At 35.4% G+C, this 14,854-nt stretch overlaps 1 protein-coding gene and 1 long non-coding RNA gene across 2 annotated transcripts in view; one reads left to right on the top strand and one right to left on the bottom strand.

Annotated features, from left to right (window-relative positions):
• Window positions 1-1,588: 1,588 nt before the first annotated feature.
• Window positions 1,589-3,288, bottom strand: LOC127964837 (uncharacterized). The gene is made up of 3 exons (XR_008155143.1): window positions 2,989-3,288; window positions 2,078-2,222; window positions 1,589-1,919 (listed from the first exon to the last, which is right to left on the bottom strand). It is a non-coding gene; the product is annotated as an uncharacterized LOC127964837 (long non-coding RNA).
• Window positions 3,289-4,752: 1,464 nt separating this feature from the next.
• Window positions 4,753-14,854, top strand: part of LOC127964826 (collagen alpha-2(V) chain) — a 28,268-nt gene continuing 18,166 nt past the window's right edge. Inside the window, exon 1 of the mRNA XM_052565211.1 lies at window positions 4,753-4,973. Within this exon, the coding sequence (XP_052421171.1) occupies window positions 4,880-4,973 (94 nt within the window). The 5' untranslated portion in view covers window positions 4,753-4,879. The remainder of the gene's footprint in view (window positions 4,974-14,854) is intronic.

Here is a 14,854-nt window from a genome sequence, read left to right as displayed (position 1 = left end):
TTTTTTGTAGCAATGTAAACATGATCACTGCTACTTTTGATCATTTGAGTGCACCATTTCTGAATTAAAATATTAGTTTTTAATAAAAAAAATAATCATGCTGACCCAAAACATTTGAACAGTAGTGTATATACATATATATACATATATATATATACATATATATATATATATATATATATATATATATATATATATATATACATACATACATACATATATACACATATATATATACACACATATACATACACATATACATATATATATATATATATATATATATATATATATATATATATATATATATATATATATACACACATACACATATACACATATATATACATACATATATATACATACATATATATATATATATATATATATACATGTGTGTGTGTGTGTGATGACTTGTTGACACCGCGTTTAAAGAAATCACAGACCCAACAGAAGATAACCACACTTGCTGTACATTTTACAGACACACATCCCAAAGCAGCAGACGTCTGGCATGGTTAAATATACTGAACAGATTTCTTCCATGCCAGTGGATCCAAAGAAGCCAGATATGAGCACAAGCAAGCAAGGAAAGCACTATAACTCATAGACTGCAATGTCCTACAGCTTTTACCTTCCTCTGGGTTACGTTCTCTTATGACCCAATACTTGGCAGCCTATTGTAACAGTGTGGAAATAAAGCCTCCCATTCCAGTTTTTGGCTTGAGAGAACTGTTTCTTGCAAACGATGTTACAGTGGTTTGGAACGGCTATTGGCCACTCCACTGGGCTGGGCTACATGAGAAGAGCTGCCTTGTGACTCAACCCACCCCCTCCTCACCTCTGCTCCTCTGTGCCGTGCAAGCCTTGGAGATGGAGAGTAAATCAAGTGCATGAAGAACATGGCTCACAGCTGTTTCCTCTCCTTTCCCTCAGAAGTTTTTAAAAGACTGAAGAGGATTCAAGTACAACATTAGTCAAGCATTATTTTGAATAGCTTAAGTCCTCTGGTTCACCTTGTGCAAAATATTCTCATATTTAGATAATCATAGCTGGTTTTACTCCCAAAAGGTGGAACATATTTCCAGTACACATGAACAGCATTTGTTTTAAATGTAGAAAACCTTTTGAGTTGGATTTTCATTACATACCACTTGGGATTTAGAATCAGTTTCCTCATGAATGCTAGTTAACTAGAAGCATAGTTTGGCAAAGAGTTCAAATTAGTCATAACATGACTAATTCAAATACAACTTCAGTGTCTGCCAAACTGGCTCAGATGAGATGAGGGAGTGAAAATAAGAAGCTAATCAGTAGTTAAAACAGTTAGTTTTCTATAAAATGTACTCAGCAAATTACTACCTGCTTTTCTGACAACTTGAAATAATAGTTAATACTAGCATATTCATCTCTAGGCATCATCCATATATACCAGGTATCAGTGGCGGTTCTACATTGAAATACACCCTGGGCGAGACCTCTTTCGAGCGCCCCCGACCCCCCCCCCCCCCCACAAACACACACACAAAAAACTTAGCAAACAAAGTTCTGCACAAACAGCAATATTTTATTATAACAACTGTTTTCATATGATGTCAGATTATTGCATGCACGTTTCCAATTTGCCATTCCTGCACTTGTTAAATTGATGTTCCTCTTGGAAAACAAATTTGCAGCAGAAGCAAAAGAGGCTGTTGTTCTTAATTAAATAAATCAGCCAACTTCTTGCCATCTTTTCACCACTTACTAATGTCTTCTTAAAATATTAGTGGTGGCAACTTCTCCCATTACTCTCATTCCTACGGTAAACAAAGCCAGGTGGCACTTTACTTGGTCCTCTGTGAACCAGCTCAGTCCGAATCCTGTCAGTCAGATGTGAGGGCCAGTGGGGCTCAGTGGGAGTTCAGCTCCAGGCATTTCTATCAGACAGCATATTGGCATATTACTCAAAACACATCGCAGTGAAAAAACACAGTCCTACTCATAAATTATCAGAAATATTAAAATTACATTAAATTGCAGTTGTCTTGTAGCCCACACACACACACACACATACACACACACACAATATGCACACCTGAAAGCTCATGCTGGGTAGAAGTAGAGGCAAAGAGGTCTTCATCCACAATATCAGATATTTGTGGAGACATGTGTAGCGGAGGAGGTGGTTGGCTCATCCTGACCAGTGGCAGAGGATGCTCCAAAATATTTTAGAAGTGCCCCTGAAATTGCAATTTAACTGCATTTGAAATCAAAAGACCATAGGATAATGTTTTATAAAGCTAAAACAGCCTAGGGTCAAATTGACTCAAAACATAATAGAAGGGTTACATAAACATGCTCTTACACACTAAATGTCTGTCATTACACGCTATATCCTCCTAGACCCGGAAAAAAACAAAAACATTTATTTATTTCATTTTTTCCCCCATGTCATCACATTGTTTAGAGTATAGAAACAAATAGTAAAAAAAAAATACGTTGAAAAATTATATTTTATTCACGTTATGCTATGGTCACTGGGACTCAGTTGTTTAAAAAAATAAAATGACTTTAAATTATATGTATAGGCAAAAAAAAAAACTTTTTGGGTTTCAGGATATTTTTCAACCAAAATTTGTATATCAATCTAACTTTCATGGAGGTGCCATTAGGTTACTGACTACTGATTTAGTTATGACTTGTAAAACTATACTTAGGAAACTATACTTAGCATACTGTGTAGCAAATAAAATGCCGTTAGTTATTTACAGGGCCTAATGTTAAACCAACTGATGGAAATGATAACTGAACTTTTAACAGTTTAATTGCAAAGCACAATATTATAAATTAGATCTCGTGATTGAGTTGAAACCAAATTATTGTTGTATAAGCATAGCAAGCATCATAGCAGAAAGGCTAACAAAGAGTTATACCCACCACCAATTAACATTAGCCCTTCATTCATGAAATGGATACTGTAATCATACAGAGACAATAGTTGCATACCTTTATCTTTTGCTCGTTTCTCCTCTTCTTCTTTTCTTTTTTTTCGAAATTGGGCACCTGGCTTTGACCTTTTCTTCTCCATCTCTGTTTATTTGGCACTCGACAATCAACAGATTTCCCATCCCCCCACCTGTCACTCACGACCAGAAGTCAAGACTAAACCAATTCACCTTGATGACCGCATAATCGTTTTGTATTGCCTAGTATCATTTGCAGGAACTATAGGCCTGTATTATAACATTATGAATGAAATGTGCGTTATTTGGAAGAAAGTCGAGGTGTGTGACTGACTTTAGCCTATTATTAATTATATTACTAGTGGATCCCCCGTCCCCGTCCACCCCCGCCCTGTCCGTTCCATTTGAGAGAGACCCAGAGGTGAAATGTCGCACGCGCCTCTCGCCCCACCCCCTTACACTTCTCACAACACAAAGCTTCAGTGGATATTTTCAGCAAGCAGGGGCGCCGGCAGCTGCAGGGAGCGCCAATTTGCCAATTCCACACACAGTGAAATGATATAAATGACGAAAAACCGCTTCGCGACACAGAGGATTTTTTGTTTATCTGCTCGTGCTGCCGCCCCCAATGTGTCACGAAAAAATGACGCCCCGGGCGGCTGCCCGGTTCGCCCGTGCCTAAAACCGCTACTGCCAGGTATAACTGAATATTTGTATATATTGGGAACTTGCTATCATTATAGTTGTAAGCAATTTCAGCTATTTTGCTAACTTCCTCTAGAATTAGACCACCCTACACCAATCCAACACGCCCCCTTTACTAAAACCCTGCCCTCTGAAGATATGTCAGCCAACATGAAATCAGACCAGTAAAAAGCAGGGTGAATTTTCTGATTGGCTAAAATGCATGGGCCACTTACCTGACCCCTATTTATGTCTAAAGGATCACTGCTACAGGTGAGATTCTTCAGAACATCTAAATCAGTGATATCTTTCAGGTAGTAGAGAACTTAAAACATGTTCAGAACATAAAGTAGAATACATTATACTAAAAATGGCAGTTTGCTTCTACTTTATAGCACTATATACAATTTTATTGAATTGAAAAGAAAATAATATTTTTTTTTTCTTGCAATAATTACAGAACAGAGCAAAGCCTGACACTATACAGACAAGTAAAGGATTCAGCCAAACCAAAAGCAAAATCTCGGTCATCTTTTACATAAATGTTCATGATGTTCATGATGACCCATGTGTGGAGCTTAATAAAATGTGAAACTGGACAAGTCATTAGAACTGTAGGAGATTCTGACCAGCAAATGGAATGTTTAGCTTGTCCCATCGTCTAGTATTTACCACTGAGACAATAAAGATCCCTTTCTTCTTGTTCTCATAGTAGGGGTTTCAATCTGTCAACTGCAACCTAAGAAAAATGGCATATAAACTATTTTCTTGTTCCCTTGTAAAACAAAAACAAAAACAAAAAACGCCTATGAGCAACAGCAGTAAAGTCTGTGCTGTTCAGATGGTCACAACGCCAATTTTTACTGTCCCTCTTAGCAATTACACCAAGCCAAACAGACTTCATCATTATGAGTGAATGATAACCAAAAACAAATAATTACTGTGACAATATGCAATAATGGCAAAGAACAAACTATCATTAAAAATAGTAATGAAGAACATGCAGTGTAATTCAACAGAGCCAGAATGGATGCTTATGAGAGAGCACTGACAAAAGGGGGAGGAAAATTAGGGTTGGCAGCATTTTTCTTACTTAAGGCTGTTAAAAAAAAGAGGCAGCAGAGAATGGGGCTGGGTCTGATTGCTGCTCTGAGCAGGAAAAGCCTCAGTCTGTCTTCATGGTGAAGCGATAACCTGGACTCTTTTCCCTTCTCTTCCCTTTGCACACAAGAACAGCTCATGTCTTTGATATGGGCATGATGATCTTTCAGCCTTATAGGACTGTCCTTTTTCTGGCTTTATCTGTGGCTTTTTTACAATTTGTGAAATGCCAAGACGAAGGTGGTAAGTTGCTGTTTATTCATGAAGCTAATTGTGCTGATGCTAAAACTGATGCTTTTGATTTTGATGTAAAGACTTTTTATTTATTAATTTTTTAAGAGGTTTACTTAGGTTTACTAAAGATCACTTGAAAGGCTTGAATATAAAGCTGCTTAAATGTAAAGTTAACTGTTGGAACTTAATTTTGAAGGATGTTGCATGATTCTGTATGAGAATTGATTGTACTTTCAACCATGAAGTACATCTAATTATGCCATATGTTTTGGACTTTGCCTGTACTTTTGACCAGCAAGTTTTACTAGTTATGCCATGTGGTCACCACACTGTAACGTGATTTACAGGGATGTCACTTGGAGGTTTGTGGCATATGAGTATGGTCAAAGGGCACAGTTTACTCTTAATTCTTCAACATGCACCATTAGATTTGTTGTCTACCCACATCAGTATCCTCCTCTCACATCTGTTGAATTGTTTTCAACTCTAACACTGCACTCACATTTCTCTAAAGAGAGAACACATCTTGCATCTTAATGCATAGCAGATGTGTGAGGATATTATGAGGAAGGAACTGACTCTGAACATGCAGGGAAAGGGGGAAAAAACAACAACCAGAAAACACCTGAGTGCTATTACCTCAGTCATGCCCAGGTTTAGATCATTTCAAACATGTGACGTCAATTTTTCCCTAAGTGATGTCACCAGACAAAACAATCCTGGGGAGTGTTCTCTCAGTTCTGTTGATCTTAATGTTTAGCAGATTTTTATAATGCGTATGTGAACAACATGTTTTATGTGTGCCATTTGGATTCAAAGCCTTTTGTTGAGGTTTTACAGACAGTGCGCCACCTTGCGGTAAATGATCATTACAACTGAAAAAAAAAAAAATGGTAGTATCTTCCTTCATAATAGAGCAAAAATATGCTATTATAATTTTTTTCCATTGTAAAGATAGATTTCTTTCTTATTGTTCACATCAGTCTGTGCACTGTTGGGCTAAGGAGTAATAATGTTATTTAGGTGAAAATTACTTTACCACTTTATTCTGAATTGGTAGTATTTCTCTTAAATTATGTATTTTGGGAGGCATTTACCACATTACCATTAAATTGCCTTCTAAACTGCATGTTCGCATTTGAATAGGTCCTATAAACAAGCCATAACTTATCTCATTAATATGATAATCAGTACATTGAAAGTATGATTAATACATGTTTTGCAGAAGAAAATCAGAAGCGTGATTGTGTGCTATTTCTCACTTAAGCATGGCTGATGTTAAATTGGTTTGATTGAAGTCGATAATTGAATGCAGCTGCTTTTTTCTAAATAGTTTAGTTACAATGGTAATATTTGTGCAACGTAAAGAGAAGAAAATTACTCTAGAAAAACAAAACAACAAAAATAGTTAAATGTGCTTTTGGGCAAAAGTGGTTAGGTTGGTAGTATTTAATACATAATGCAAAAAAAGTAATAAAAAAAAAATTTCCCTGTCCTTTTACACAAAAATATGCCAGTAATGACCACATAAAGTCCAAATTAAGTTGTTCTGTTCTTTGTCCGCTCCATGTGACGCATCCTTTCGTCTGAGCATTGTCACATGGAACAGTTCAAATACCCTTAAATATTTTGGATGATGTGTAATTTTACGTAAACTTGATTAAACAAGTAATCGCAAATTACTTCTCACAGTAACGTGAGATACACTGTAATTTTCGTCTCTCTAACATTAAACTGTTAGTTGTATTTTTGTATTATTGTGTTGACTTAACTTTATTTTTTTGTCCCAAACCTGGTTCCAGTCTTGTTGCCACAAAAATTATATTGCAACAAATAGGGTGTGCATTCGACAAAGTCCACAGCTTATGTGCTGATGGAAAACATGTGCTGCATTTTTAAGTTATGACTTGATTACATGCCTCTTTGGTCCTGAAAGAGGGAAGGAAAGAGAGCAAGAAAGGGGGACAAGAAGAAAGAGAGAATCCTACTCTCTCTTTGACACCGATCTGTGACTCTGTAACCCTTACTGTACAATCCATAGCATCTGGGGGTCTCTAAGGAATAAACAATTTAGAGGATGTATTTTTAACGATGAGCGCACTCTCGAGCCTGCACCATGGGAACTACTTACTTATAAAGTAAATTATGGCAGTCAGCAAATGCAGGCCCATGGGATGACTTCCAGATGTTTAACTGGTTGCTTTGGCAGTATTTGTAAAATATTAAAACAAATGCTGGCTAAAGCGTTGTTGTGGAGGAAGTCATGTAACTGATGTAAAGAACACTATGTTTTCGAACAGCAAATGCTGGAGGACAATTGGGGGTTGGAAAATGAGAGCAAATGCATAGTAGGCATTTTACCACTCTATAGCTAAGAGAAGTCATTTTGTCATGTGCAAACTAAAAAAAAAAAAAAAAAAAAAAACTCCTTCATGTACAGCAGATGTAGTGAAAAACATTAAAATATTTGTTTGGCAGGCTTACAGGATCAGGAAGCAAGGAGGATGAGACATATGCCAAACATGACTGTGTAGAGAATGCAGAGGTTGGCAGTAGAGAAAATGATGAGAACTCCCCTTGAGATAGTTTATTAGCTTTAGAAGTTTACACAGATGTTCAATTTGGTCTGGAGATAATCTGGATTTGGCCTGTATAAAATTTTTGTCCTATCTCTGTCTGTGCTACACTGGTCCCCAAAGCCTCATCTTGAAGAAGCTTAATTTTGCATCGATTAACCCATTTAGAGCAGTGTCAATAGGGCTAATGGATTATTCACCCAAAAATGAAAATTGTGTCATAATTTACTCACACTCTTGTCATTCCAAACCTGTCCGACATTCTTGTTTCTGTGGAACACAAATGAAGAAATGTTTCACATTTGTGAAAATTCACAAGTGGTCAACAAATCATTCAGACAGGTTTTGAGAACAGAATCAAATCATCAAAGATTTATTGAAAACAGCTCAAAAGAATAATTTATCACAAATTAGACTTTCAACTTCTCTCATAAACACTTAGGGAAACAAAAAATGTAATCATTTAAATTTCTTTAGAAATCATATCGTCATACTGACTATTTTTATTGCTCCTGTAAATGCCAGTAAGAAGGCTGATAGACAAAAAATTACATTGGAGAAAGTCAACGGCAGTTCAGAGTATGAAAATACAATGCAGAAAAGCTGATCAGATGTGGTGGAAGATGAACCTTAAAATTTAGTTTAGCATCTATAAAGACAGCCTCTATGCTTTCAATGTGAAACTAGCCACTGATAGACAGACCTTCTTAAACCTTGTAAACAGTAACTTAAACAATATTCACACTCTTTTTGCTACTGTTTAATCTTGATAACACCACATTGAGCAACTATAGACCAAAATTAAATATTCCTTTTAAAGGTAAGATTATTGAAAAGGTAAGTTTTAATCAGATGAACTACTTAAACTCAAATGGATACCTGGATAATTTTCAATTTGGTTTCTGACCGCTTCACAGCACAGAGACAGCACTTATTAAGATAATCAATAATACTCTCTTTAATTCTGATTCTGGCAAAATATCAGTGCTGGTACTACTAGATCTTAGTGCTGCGTTTGACACTTTCAATCATAACATATTCTAGAGAGACTGAAAAACTGGGTCAGGCTTTGTACTCAAATGGTTCAGGTCATACTTAGGAGGGAATGGTTATGACGTCAGTCTAGGAGAGCATAAGTCTAAGTGGATGTCTATGACATGCAGAGTCCCCACAAGGCTCAATTCTTGCACCACTCTTGTTTAGCCTGTAGTTGCTCCCACAAAATCAAATAATGAGAAGGATCATAATTTCCTATCACAGCTATACTGATGATACCCAGATTTCCCTAGCCTTATCGCACAATGAATACAGCCCCATTGATTCCCTCTGCCAATGCATTGATGAAATTAACAGTTGGATGTGCCAAAACTTTCTTCAGTTAAACAAGGAGAACTTGTAAAGAACTGAAGTCATTGCATTTGGAAACAAAAGTTTAAGGTCTTAAGGTGAATGCTTACATTGACTCTAGTAGTCAAACAACTAAAAATTTAAATAAAGAACCTTGGTGTGATTCTAGAGAATGTCAAAGCAGTAAATACATCTGCATACCATCTTCTCAAAAACATTGCAAGAATTAGATGTTTTGTTTCCAGCCAAGTTCATGCCTTTATCACAAGCAGAATGGAGTACTGTAATGGTCCCCTCACCGGCCTTCCCAAGAAGACCATTAGACAGCTGCAGCTCATCCAGAACACTGCTGCCAGGATTCTGACTAGAACCAGAAAATCTGAGCATATCACACCAGTCCTCAGGTCCTTACACTGGCTTCCAGTTACATTTAGGATTGATTTTTAAAGTACTTTTACTCCTTTATAAATCACTCAATTGTCAAGGACCTAAATACATTGCAGATATGCTCACTGAATATAAACCTAACAGATCTCCAGATCATTAGGATCGAGTCAGTTAGAAATACCAAGGGTTCCCACAAAACAAGGGGAGCCCTCTTTTAGCTATTATGCCACCCGCAGCTGGAATCAGCTTCCAGAAGAGATCAGATGTGCTAAAACATTAGCCACTTTTACATCGAGACTCAAAACAGTTGACTCTTTTCAGCTGTGCATTTAGCACTGAACTACATCCAAACTGATAACACTGTATTTTATATATAATATTTACATTTTAAATTCCATTTAAATCAATTATTCAATCATTTAAAAGGTTTTTAAATACCTGTTTTTATTTTTTTATGATAATTTTAAATCCTTTGAATTACCATTGTGTATGAAATGTTTTATATAAAAAAACTTGCCTTGCTAGGCTTTATAATGTTGTTAATTTTTTCCATACTAAAAAATTTGGAGCTTGTCATTTCCACTTCTCATTCACTTTCCTTAATCTATATTGTTAGAATAAACTTTAAACTTAAACTTTGTGCGAGTAAATGGGGCGTCTAACCGGTCTCCTTTTTATTAGCTCACCTATCAGGTAAAACCCTGTCAAATGCCTCTTAAAACAAAATCAGAGACAGGTATCTGGAAAAAGGCAACCTAATTTTCCACCACTGTAGTAGGTCTCTGAAATACTAAAACAGTGACTAAATATTAACAAAACTTGATTTCTCGACTAGTTAACTATAACATATAGGTATACCATTGACAAGCTTCTCATGTTCTACATCAAATATAACAGTATCATCATGGTGCTGTTAATACCGATACTTTTACTGATACATTTGTACATAAAGTCCTCTGTGGCTACCCAGCTTGAAAAATATTTTGAGCAATTTTGGATTTCATGAAGAAAATGTGGTTTTCTGGTCTATTAGAGCTCTTTGTGTCCAGCATTCAGACAGGATAGTTACTGTTTTCAAGAAACTATACCCTATAAGGAGAATGTGATGACATGTAGACTTCAATATAATGAAAAGATACAGTTTTTGGATTCAGTCCATAAGATCAATGCAAAGTAGAACAAACTATTCAGTATAAATATTGCACATTACTTTTGACTTCTGCCAGTGACTAATAGAAAACAGTCCTATAATCATAACTACAGTGCATTGAAAATGAAACAGATGTCACAAAGTCTAGAAAAGGGATTGAGGGCAAAGCAGAGAAGTCCGTTTCCAGTTTGAATTTAAACCAACATATTTGTGGGATATGAGAATCTTTTTTTTTTTCTCTCTGAATAGTTTTTTTGTTTGAGAGATCCCTAACGAATCCACATTTACTGATATTTTTATTACAGTATTTGTTATTCAGCCTCAGTTGTGTAAAACTGTAACTTGATATAAATGATCCCACTCAAATGAGAACTCACTGTGCTTTTTAACAAAAAGCACTATCCTGCACTTCATACACTCATAACTAGGACATCTGGGTCAACCCGGTTTATATGGAAACATCTGGAGAGTTTATTGAGTCATGGACACAGCAAGATTAGATTCTAACAGCATGTGAGAAAGACACTGGGATCCTGGGATGCCATGTGGCAGTCACATTTCAGTTCATAAATGCCAAGGATCTATTAGAAAATTGTGTTTCTTTATTTGTTTGGAATATCCGTTGGTTACCATAGAATAAGTGGAGTTTGAAGTAGGCTAGTTCTAAAAAATGAGAATCCAGGGCTGCTGTACCAAATTACCATTCTGGAGTTTCGACTGTACTTGTTGCTTTACTTGCTTAATTAATTCATTTGTATAACCGTTGTACAATAAATTATTATAAATAATTGGCCATTTAATCCTTCATGCTCTCTTTAAATTCAAGATTTAAACTTTTTACATTAAAAAGACGTCAAACATTAACATGCTGTAGTAACCTTTGAATAAACTATAGCAATCATTTTTATTGAACCAACAGATCAATACTGCTGAAACATTTCAAATATCAAACTAATGAAAATGTGATCCAGGCACAAAATTCACTCTGGCAGTGAAGAGCTTTCAAAATAAATTCACGAGAGAGACATGTTTCCACCTTGTAAGTAAGTTCATTTTCATATCTTCACAGCAAGAAGTCTCTAACACTGACATTTTTTGCTCTGGAGAGAATGCTGAGTAATGTCTAGGTTTGAGTAATGATATCATTCCCTGCTGTCTCACAATGATTAGAGGTAATTACTTCTCCTTATTGACATTTTAGTAAGGAGACTGTTATTGTTATTACAAATATAGTGGATGCTAATTAAGAATTAAAGGTGACTTATGAAAATCAGAAATTTTCCATATTTAATTGCTATAATTTGGTCCCTGGTGCATCTACCAAGCCAGAAAACATGAAAGAAGAACGACCCAGTATTTGTTTTTATTTTTAAAATTTGGTTAGTCTTTCGCAAGCTTGTGAAAAACGAGCGTCTAAGATTGTACTCCCACGTGATGTAGAAGGGGATCTTATTACTGCTCCCGAATCATCAAGTTTCAACCCACGGCTCCGCCAGTTGTGTTTTCACAAGTGACAACGGTGTACCAGTTCTTACGCCATGCCAAAAGTTCAAGCAAAGCATGCTAACTGTTATGTCTTTGGCTGCACTGTTGAGCAAAGAACACTATTTAGAGTACCAGCCTCAGTGGAGACAAGAAAGCAGTATTGAATTATTTACTGTATATTACACTACTGCCACACATATCTAATATAAATATGAAACCTTTTTCCCAGATGCTTACATTCACAAACAACTTTGTACCTCTGTTACAACTGTTTTTGTAAAACGTGTGTTTTTAACATAAACTTGTGTGTATTTGACAGTTAAAGTGTAATAAGACATGCATGCCATGAGACATCCGTTTTCTGTACATGTGCATCTGACGTGTGCACTCAGAAAATGGATATCATAAGTTTAAACTAATATGGTTTAAAACACATGATTTTAGTGTGATAGATAGGATAATCAAAACCAAACAGATGTTTTTGGCAGAATATCTGAGGTACAAGCAGAGGCGTCATGCACATTCAAAGGCACTGGTAATATTAATTTAATAATTTATTATGTCCAGGAATCTAATTAATTTCTAATTAATATTTACGGATAATATATATAAATATATTTAATATTTGATTAAATCACAATGTTGGGATTAGATTATTTAGTGCGGCACATCATCAGCTGCTAAATTCAAATCTGCGTTCGCTGGCTCCACTGTTTGTACAGCACTGCATTAGAACCAATCACACACGATTTTGTTGAGCTTATGAATCCAATGGCCAATCAGAGACATTCAGATGAGTCATAGCAGCAGCTAATTTGCATTTAAAGAAACATGCATTTCAAAATGGGCATTTTCAAAATGAAATAATAGACAATCTGTGGGGTATTTTGAGCTAAAACTTCACAGACACATTCTGGATATACCTGAGACTTATTACATTTTGTAAAAATGGCATAATAGGTCCCTTTTAAATATAATTATTTATTTATTTTTTACAGTGCGTTTCATTTCTAGGTACAATAAATTACCAGTCAAATGATTAGGAGCACTGAATAATAATAACTTAGATTTAGACCAGTGTTCTCACAAAACACTGCAGTCAAACCAGCTGCTGATGACTAATTAGACATATTCGAAACCTCAAAAGGAGAAGAACCGTATAAACCTGGAACTCAGCCAAATCATGCAAAAGAGATACAGTATTGACTCACTCATCTATTTCTTATCTAATCAACGATGAGTCTGTTGTTTGCCATTTGATAATTTGAATTTGGAAACAGTTTTGTTTCTCTGTTTGTTTTCTTTAATTTATAAAACCAGACAAGCAAAATCTATTTTCATAATGGAGTATGTTACAGAACACTAGTCGGGAACTCTGTATCACTATTATTTGTTTGATATTATTGCACATGCTGGATGAGTTTGCAATACATTATCAAGTACATAAGTTCTATAATACACAACCGAGAGTCAGTAAGATCCATCACCTTTGGAAGAAGTGACCTTTATGCTGGCCTTTTGACCATTCTAGATGTCATGCATCAAGAAGATATAAGGCTCTATAAACTTAAAAGGTTTTCTCAGTTTTCTCAGGATTTCTAGGGAAGCAGGCTGATGTCATCTCAATTACAAAACAGACATATGTGGATTTATTCATCACATCTGGTTCTTAATTTTATACCCCAAAATAGTTAAAATAATTATTTCCAGTCTATTTAAAGTTGCTTCAATGACAAAACGTGCAGAGGATGGTTGACAGTGTAAGTTAATGAAGGATAGAAAAAGAGAAAACGGTTACAGGATGATCTGAAATGTATAACATGAAATAAGTGTTCAGATAAATCCTCTCCACTGATGCCTCAAGGTTCTCCATCCAAAACAGTTTTATATAAGCTAGAATCATGACAGACCAGCTGTGGAAGTTCTGCAAGCTCTCACAATATCCAAACAAAGCAAAGAGGAAGAAACACGCAACAAAGAGAAACATCAGGGAGGGGTGTTTCCAATCTCTGGAAAGAGTTAGTGGGGTTGTTCCTCACAGGATGCAGAGAGAGGGAAAAAAAGAAAAGAAAAAAGGAGAATATATATATATATATATATATATATATATATATATATATATATATATATATATATATATATATATATATATATATATATGTTATCTCTTAGGAACGCTGAATCATTAATGTCTTCCATTTACTTTTTGTTACAAGTTAACATTTCATTTAAGTTTTAGCTGAAGATGTTTCCCTCCTGATTATCCATGAAAGGAGGTCAGGAATGCAAAGAGTAGACCTATGTCAGGTCATGAGATTCTGTTGATCTTAACCAAGAATGTAACTGTAATGATCTGCATCTCTTGCCTTACACTCACAGAGATAAACATTTACACTTCAACATCTAAACGTGTACTACGCTTGTATACAAGTGCAGGATTTCAAGTTGTGTAAATATTAACAAGCAAGCTAATGAATTGTGGAACATCACTTTGTTATGGATAGACAGCTGTCTAGGCCGCTGGCATGATAAACAGAATTATAAAAATAACATTTAGAGTTGAAAAAAATCAAATTAAAAAAGTATTAAGAATGCCTTTGAAGTTCTTGTTTTAATTCTACACAACCACTTATAAAGACATAGATGTGGTAGACACCAGTTGTGCCTTATAACATCTGTCTGAACTTATATCTAAATGCAAACACAGAACTGTTACAGATAGCTTTTTCTTCCTTTTTTATTTTTATCTAAACAAAATATGGCATTTTGATATTACGGCCCGCCATACGAACAAGTGTATTATAAAACTGATAATTGAATGCTTTCTCAGATGTGGTGAAAGATTTCAAAAAAAATGTATAAGATTTGTAGATAATGTGCACATTCAAGATGATAGTGGAAGTATTTCTTTTTGTAATTTATATGGGAAAACTTTTTTTAAGATG

The sequence above is a fragment of the Carassius gibelio genome, chromosome B9 (genome assembly GCF_023724105.1).
Source record: "Carassius gibelio isolate Cgi1373 ecotype wild population from Czech Republic chromosome B9, carGib1.2-hapl.c, whole genome shotgun sequence".
NCBI lineage: Eukaryota > Metazoa > Chordata > Actinopteri > Cypriniformes > Cyprinidae > Carassius > Carassius gibelio.
This window is presented reverse-complemented; position numbering and strand designations above follow the sequence as displayed.